The sequence below is a fragment of the Orycteropus afer genome, unplaced genomic scaffold (assembly GCF_000298275.1).
Source record: "Orycteropus afer afer isolate SDZICR_OR568_19922 unplaced genomic scaffold, OryAfe1.0 scaffold00031, whole genome shotgun sequence".
Taxonomy (NCBI): Eukaryota; Metazoa; Chordata; class Mammalia; order Tubulidentata; family Orycteropodidae; genus Orycteropus; species Orycteropus afer.
Genome location: NW_006921618.1, coordinates 13315792 through 13324333, shown reverse-complemented (window position 1 = coordinate 13324333; position 8542 = coordinate 13315792). Strand labels below are relative to the sequence as shown.

The 8542-nt window shown below is 42.1% G+C and overlaps 1 protein-coding gene across 1 annotated transcript in view; it reads right to left on the bottom strand.

Annotated features, from left to right (window-relative positions):
- Positions 1-8542, bottom strand: part of CEP85 (centrosomal protein 85) — a 39997-nt gene that overhangs the window by 15171 nt on the left and 16284 nt on the right. The window contains exons 3-5 of the mRNA XM_007935765.1: positions 3187-3881; positions 1898-2031; positions 1156-1273 (exon numbers count right to left, since the gene is read on the bottom strand). Of these exons, the coding sequence (XP_007933956.1) occupies positions 1156-1273; positions 1898-2031; positions 3187-3881 (947 nt within the window). The remainder of the gene's footprint in view (positions 1-1155; positions 1274-1897; positions 2032-3186; positions 3882-8542) is intronic.

The window sequence follows — 8542 nt, the reverse complement described above, 5'->3', positions numbered from 1 at the left end:
GGCTGTTTCTCTTCAATTTGAGTGGTGCCACATCAGCAAATGAAGGTCTCGAAAGCTTTCTCTTTTTCATGAGTAAGGCTGGGTTTACGCAGATGTTGTAGCTCTTTCCCAGTCCTATTTTGCAAGCCTTTTAGCCTAAACGGACTATTCCTAAAGGTGCACGGTAATGCACCAAACAGTGTTTCTTTGCTATTCACAAGGTTTTCCCTGGCCAATTCTTTCAGGAATATAGGACAACATTATCAGAAGACCTGGGCTCAAGGCCTGGTCCCCTTCTACTATTTTTCCTTATGACTTTAGCCAGATTCTTCTTCCTCCTTGGGCCTCAATGTTTTCATCAGTAAAATTAGAGGACTGAACTAGACTTTTTATCTAAGGGACTTTCCTACTCTTAACATTATGATTTTATGAGATGGAATACTATCTTAATAGGCCCAAACCAAAAAAACCAAACTCACTGCCATCAAGTCTTACAGGGAACCCCTTTGGGTTTCCGAGGTGGTAAATCTTTATGGAAGTAGACTGCCCAATCTTCCTTCTGCAGAGTGGCTGGTGGGTTTGAACTACCAACCTTCTGGTTAGCAGTCAAATGCCTTAGGCATTATGCCACCAGAGCTCCTTTAACAGGCCCCGGAGGTAACAAAGCCAGTGCTATGTTTTAATACCCAGGCACTCAAAAGCCCAAATTGCAGCTTGGTCAACAAAGCAGGCCTCTTTTCCAGCTCTCAACCACTATAGCCATTTACCTTGGTGAGTATATGGTTTCCTTCAGTTGCTACTATATATGAAGAAATGAAAATGAGAATGGCTCTAAATTCCCCACTTCTGCCTCTTCTCCATTTGGCCAGAACCAGCAGAGCACAACTTCTCAGAACATCACCCTACTCTAGGGCCACACTATCATTCCTTGCTCTGCCTTCCTTCTCTCTTAAGTATGTCCTGACACGAAGGCATCAGGATTCTACCCTCAAGCCTTTTCCACCCCAACAAGGGCACAGCAAAGGGTGCTTTATAATTAGGATGTTTACTCTTTGAGGAAGGGACAACTTACAACACTTGGTCCCTTTTGTATCTTCTGGATACCTAATTGTGCCAAGCACTGGGAAGGCAATGAGGTATGATAAGCAGAATGCCATCCTGGCTGACACTGTTTACCTGTAGCCTCAGCAAGCAGACATCCCCAAAGGGAGCAGGGCGGCCCAAAAGGGCACTGTGGACTTGCAGTTCACTCTCTCGTACTTTCTGTTCCAGCTGTGAGATGTGTTTTCTCTGCCTAGAAAAAGCAGTAGAATTAGATCCAATGTCCTGACACTAACCCAACTGTAATATTAAGTCCCCCCCTTCATTCCTCAAAGGGGCCTGGTGGCACAAAAGTTAGGCTCTCAACTGCTAACCGAAAAGGTTGATGGTTCAAATCCACCAGTTGCTCCATGGAAGAAAAGACCTGGTGATCTGCTTCCTTAAAAATTTATAGCCTTGGGAACAACAAGGTCACTATGAGTCAGAATTGACTCTATGGCACACTTCCACAATAACTTTCCTTAGATAGTTTTTCCTAAGATGAGTGCAATCCACACTATGTAAGCAAAGACCCTGGATTCTGAACAGCACTGTTTTGCAAATAACAAAACTGACAGAGGGTTTGTGAGGAGAGATTAGCTACAATGAACCAGCTGCCCCCTTCAGGCATTCCACAGGGCCACTTCAGAAATAACACAATTAGCCTTTCACATTAGTTGGATACAGGACTAGGCTGCTTATCAACTCAACTCTACCATGAGACAAACCTTGGGTACAAGCAGAGGGACATGCACTAGCCTTGGGAGGACCTCGATAGGTGCCCTCAGTGGGAGTTAGAGAGCAGAGCCTGGTCCTGTGGCCTCCCTTGCCCTCTTACTTGTCAATGAGGAGCTCCTTTTCCTTTAGGAGGTTTTCATTACTATTCAAGATACTGATCCACTGTGCTGGCTCCAAGGTGGGCAGTGAAGGACCAAAAGCAGCAGGATGATGGCAGATGGCTCCATTCTGAAGCTGAAAGACAAGCAAACTTGGAGAGGTGCCTTGATTTTGACTTACAGGTACCTGGCAACACCTGAGTGGTACTCCATTCTATAATGAGACCCAGTTTGGCTCAACCTGAGAACGCCCAGTGTTTATGAAATAATTTTAGCTCTGATGCATGACTGGAAAGAACCTGCCAGGGAGGCTTCTGCCAACTGGGCACTCCCTGTTCAGAAAGGCTCTAGTTTCTAAGAAAAGGTCAGTTATCTTTCATTATCTAGCAACAGAGGCAAACCAGGAGCTAAGGTGTCCTTACCAGCCAGGGGAGGAGAATCTGTACTTTTGTTCCCTTCCTTCCCACTCCTGAATAGTACAAAAACCATTTTTTGTTTTGTTTTGTTTTTTTAATCGCAGTTTGGATGAAAGTCTACTGAGCAAACTGGTTTTCCATTCAACAGTTTATACACATTTTCTTTTGTAAGACTAGTTGCAATTCCCCCAATGTAACAGCACTCTTCCCTGTTTCTCCCTGGGTTCCCTGTATCTATTCGTCCTTCTTTCCTGCCCCTTCCTGCCTTCTGAGCTTTGTTTTGGGGCAAATGCTGCCCTTTTGGTCTCGCATGGTTAATTGTTCTGAAGAGTACACTCCTCATGAGTGTTACTGTTTACTTTATAGGTTTGTCTGTTGTTTGAATGAAAGGTGATCAGTGGGTGTTTTGTTTTGTTCTCAACACAAAAATGATGTATAGTGGAAATAACACAGGGGTTAAAGATGATTTTTAAGCCACAGCTCTGCAACTTCCCAGCTTTTTTTCCCACTTACTCTGGACATATTACTTATTCTAAGGACCTAATTAAGTTTGTACATTTATCTCATCAGGGTGCTGTGAAGATTAAATAAGACAGTATGTGAAAATACCTAGTCCAGTGACTGGTACACAGTAAGTACACAATCAGTGTTAGTATTCTACTTCTCCCTCGTAACCCTCTAGTTCAGAGAACCTATCTGGTATTTATTTAAGACTACCAACACATTGAACGGTCATTAGCCTATAGTCTTCATTTGCTTCAATTTCCTTCATTCTTACAAATATTTTCTTTAGAGCCAAAATATGTAAGACAAAGGTTATACAGTTATAAGGTCTGCACAGAAACTACAAAGTCCAAAGAAAGAAGAGCCTCTACCTGCATTTGCTCCATCTGTAAACGAATCAACTCCAGCTGCTGTCGACAAGTGCTGAGTTCACAGGATCGCTCACGGGGATGCCAAGGGTCAGGACTCGGCAGCCATACCTGAGACGGTAGAGGTTTTGAGAGCCCAGGAGCAGGCTGGAGTCCCAAAGGAAGCACCCCACTGCTGCTAGGGTGTGGTCCATTCCGCTCATATACAGCCCCGCTGCCTGGTGCCTTCTTGGCCTCAGGCAACACTTTGTACAACTCCTTCTTTGTGTCAGCTCTTGGATTGTGGAAGTGGACTCGGTAGTGGGGATCTGAATAAAGTGACTCCATTATCACTGATTGATTGAGGGTAGACTCCATGCTGGGAATATCAAACTTCTTCACCTCTTTCTCTCTTTCATGGCCCACTGCTGGAAACCATGACTGTTCAATTCCATTTTCTCCAGCAGCACCACAGAGATACATCAGATCTCTAGACAGACCTGGAGAACGTTTCATTGCACCAAGGTCTCCATTTCTTGTCATCCCTACATTTTCAGCCAACCCTGACAAAGGAAGTTTGGAAGAAGAGGGTCCAGCAGGTGTAGAATTTGGCTTGGCAGGAGAGGTCCCCAAAGTAGAAGGCATCACATGGGCTGTTGGAATGGTTACGTGGCTTTTGATGGGCTGGAAAGAAGGGCTGCCACTTGAACTGCAAAAATCTGCGAAGAGAATAGTCTTCCATAAGTCAAAACTGAAGCAGCAAGTTTTCTTCAGTTTGGCTGCTATGCTAGAGGTTCTCTGCCTGTCCTGAGATCAGGCAGCATTAGAAGTATCAGGCAAAAATACACAACAGCCTTATAGGGAGATGTGTGTTTCAGAATCTCAAATTACACTCACAAGGTAAAACCAACATAAGGCAACTCTGGCTTCACTTTTAACTTATACTCTGTCCTCTACACTTGAGTGGAGAATCTTGGCACTGAACAAACAAAGCTGGGAACCAAACTTAATAAAAAGACACTTACTTAAGGGAATGGACTAGGTCCTACTCTTCTGGGAGATGGACAATTCTGAGCTATATAATCCAATCTAATAAAAAGATCCTTTCCAAGGGCTCCCAAAAGCCTCTGTGATCTCCAAAGCTCCCTAGTGAAGGGGAGCAATGAATCTTAACTACTCGAAGAATAAGACAAACAGGATAGTCTTTCTCAGGATTCAGGACAAGGAATATGGCATCTGAGTCAGGATTCTGTTCTCTATCCCACACTCCAGACCTGACTGCCTGGATATGAAGCTATTCTTAGTAACTCTCAGGTTTCACGCTAGCATAGTGAGCACTCTCAAGTGGGTACACAATGAAATCCACTAATTTATATTTTGCCTTTCACTTGTCCCCTTACTTATATCAAACTGTGATTTTTAACTTTTCCTTCAGATTGGATTTATGTTTCCTTTGGCTCCTGCCTGGTCTTGGGAGACAACTCTTTTGATTAGCCCTGCTGCAGGTTTGCATTTCTACATTTTTCCAACTTCCAAGTTACTTTCAACAGGCAGAAAATGAGTAAGGGGACAAAGAATAGAAATTTCTTTCCTTTTCCAGTACTCTTTTCCAAACCAAATACACCTACCAAGAAGAGTGGACCACCAGTTTGTTTCTCTATTTTCTTAGCTAACAGGAGCATACTCAGCTAACAAGGTGACACATACTGTAACATTTCCCAGAATTACAAGTATAGGTCAGCTGCCATCTTCTCACTAGGGTTTGAAAGCAGCTCTTTAAAAACATGGACAAGTCAAAGTATCGTTTGTATGTATGCAGAGCACTTAATTTCCTATGCCCAGATATTCTTGCCAGTACATGAAAGGCTCAAACTTCCCTTCACACACACGCACACACACATAATTTCTGATACCATTCATGAGCCTCTTGGGACCAAGAAAAAAGTAAATTCCAGAGTCAAGGAACACATAAGGTTAAGGTAGACTGGTGGTGATACAGACTTTCAAGACCGGTAAGATTTCTACTTGTAATGCTCTGTAACAGCACCCTAATATTAGTTATCACTAATGGTCCCTCCTCCCATTATATAATAATGGAACAGAAGACAGTGAGATGGTGGCACATGAGGGGCTACTACTGTGCTAGATTTAGTTACATTTCTTCCCATTCTCCATCCACAGCACCACTCTTTCTCTAGACTCAGCAAATTCAGTTTTGATTCCATAAACACTGTTATGAATGACAATGTGGCTTCCCCAAAACAAATGTGTAAGAATCTTAACCCCTACCCCTGTGGATGTCATCTAATGCAGTATAATGTAGTCACCTTCTTTAATGTGATCCAATGTTCAATCAATCAGTTAAGGTCATACCAGTGCACTTGTCTTAAACCTTATCACTTTTGAGCAGATTACACACAGAGGCAAGTACAAACAGGGAAAGATAGATACCACATGAAGACCACCAAGAAACCAAAGAACGTCAGGGCTACAGAAGCTGAAACAGACTTGGATCTTCCCCCAGAGCCAGCAGAGAGAGCCTCCCCCTACAATTGGTACACTGAATTTAGACTTCTGGACCCTGAACTGTGAGAAAATAAATTTTTTCTTTAAAGTCACTCACTTGTAGTATTTCTGTTACAGCGGCATTAGGAAACTTAGACAAATCCCCAAAATAATAATGCCAAAACCAAACCCAAGAAGAAAATTACCAACTGACCCAGGATAATACAAGCATGCCTGTATCGTGGGTGCAGTTCCAGACACCGCGATAAAGTGAATACCGCAATAAAGCCAAGTCACACAAATTTTTTGGTTTTTCAGTACATATAAAAGCTATGTTTATACTATATTGGGGAGCTCTGGTGGCGCAGTGCCTAAGGTATCTGTTAACCAGAACGTCAGTAGTTCAAACCCACAAGCTATTCTGTGGGAGGAAGATGAAGCAGTCTACTCCGTAAAGATTTGTAGCCTTGGAAATTCAATGGGGGTTGCTATGAGTTGGAATCAATTTGACAGCAGTGGGTTTGGGTTTTTGTTTTTAATCACACTCCATTATATGCAACAACATTATGAAAAAGTTTGAAATATTGTAAGAATTAACAAAATGTGACAGAGAAATGAAGTGAATTCATGCTGTTGGAAAATGGTGCCAATAGACTTGATCAACACAGCATTGCCACAAATCTTCAATTTGTAAACAACGCTGTATCTGTGAAGCACAATAAATCAAGGTATGCCTGTATGGTCTTTCAAATTTTCTAACAGGTATATATGCAGATGATGGAATAAAGTACTATTTTATGCTACTTCACTGTTAGCATTTGTCACTTTCTGTTGTGTTTATCTATTAAGGGGAAACTGCCTGATTTTGATGAATTGTGCCATACTACAAAAATGTCAGGTTACTCTGTCTGGTTTGTGTTTTAGAACATCTGAAAGAACATAGCAACTCACATTTTCTTTTTTTCCTTATCTATTTTTTTATTTTTATTGTGATTTGGGTAAAAATTTACAGAGCAAATTCACTTTCCATACAACAGTTCACATACACTTTGTTTCATGACATTGACTACAATTTACCACAATGCTCCCCTCCCACTTCCTCCCGACAGTTACCTCCTTCCCTGTGTCCATCCCTCCATGTACTCCTGCCCTGAGCTGACTCCCTGTGCATAAGCAGCCTGCTTTCTCCCATTATTGTTCTCTCCAAGGAGTATCTACCTCAGGTAAATGTTCAACTCATATGCCTGTCTGTTGTTTGGCTGGAAGCCACAAATATGGGTTCAGTTCCAGACCTGAAGGGCAGCTAGGGGCCATAGTCTCAGGGGTTCCACCAGGCTCTACCAGACCAGCAAACCTGGTCCCCTTCCCCCACACAAATGATTTTGAGTTTTGTTCCACATTGTTCTCCCACTCTATCCAGGATCTCCTCCATAGATCCCCTCCAAGTGGTTGACAGTGGTAGCCAGGCACCATCTAGTTATTCTGGTCTCATAGTCATATAGGCTGTGGATCTCATGGTGTACCAGTCACTGGGACTAATTCTTTCCATGAATCTTTGGTTTTCTTCATTCTTCTTTGCTCTGGACGAGGAGAGACCCATCATTGCATCTAGATGGCTGCTTGCAAGCTCTTAAGATCCCCACTACTCGCCAAAGTAGGAGGTGGAACAATGTTTTGTGTAGTATGTTATGCCAATTGAGCTTGATGTCCCCTGAGACTATGATCCCGAGCCCACCAGTTCAACTACTCGGTCAGTCTGGTAGCTGGCTGTGACCAAGAATGGACTACAACCTTGTCCCCCGGCAAATGACATTTTCAAAAGACCACTTCTACAGTTTTCAAAGGCATTCAAAATTTAGTATATGGAATATGTGATTTTTATTCAGAGAAGTCTACAGTTCACAAAATCAATAGATTTTTAATTGAACTCACTCCCATGGCTTCAAACCAAACAACAGACAGGCATATAAAGTGAACATCTACACTAGGTAGGTACACTCCTTAGAACAATCAACCATGGGAAATCAGAAGGGCAGTATTTGTACAGGGAGATAGATCAGAGGGCAGGAATACATGAGAAAGGAGGATGCAGAGAAAAGGAACCATAGGGAGGAACTGGGAAGAGAGCTGTTACATTATGGGGATTACAATCAATGTCATGAAACAAAATGTGTATGAAATATTGTATGGAAAATGAATTTGCTCTATAAACTTTTACCCAAATCACAGGTTTTTTAAAAAATTAGACTTCTGACACTTTTAAGTACCAAAATATTTCTAAATTTCTCCTTTCCCCAACCATATGCTCTGCCTCCTCCAACAACAACAAATCCTATCTTTAAAGCTTTCCAACATCCCTCTTTTCTTGGTAAGGGGTAGATTAAGCTATTGCTAAATATGGATCACTTCTGTCTATATTCTTTGCTGGTATATGATGTATGGTAGACTGAATTAAAAAAAAAAACTTGTTACTGTCAAGTCAATTCCAACTCACAGTGACCCAACAGTACAGAGCAGAACTGCTATCTAGGGTTTCCAAGGCTGTAATCTTTGGTTTGGAATCTTTGCGAAAGCAGACGATCACATCTTCCCAGGGAGTGACTCGGTGGGTTCGAACAGTTCATCTTGTCATTAGCAACTGAGGGGCTTAACTTCGGAATCACCAGGGATCCTTCATCTGAACTAAGCCAGTGATGATTTCAGTCTTTAGGAAAGAGCTGATAGCATTCTGAGCTCTTCAATATCCATCTACACCCTATTCCTTGAGAATCTACAAGGTAAAACACCTTTGTGAGGGGTGGAATCAAAAGAAAGCCTATTCAATTTAAAGATGTAATAATCAACTTATTTTGTATCAGTCTTAAAAGTTCTTATC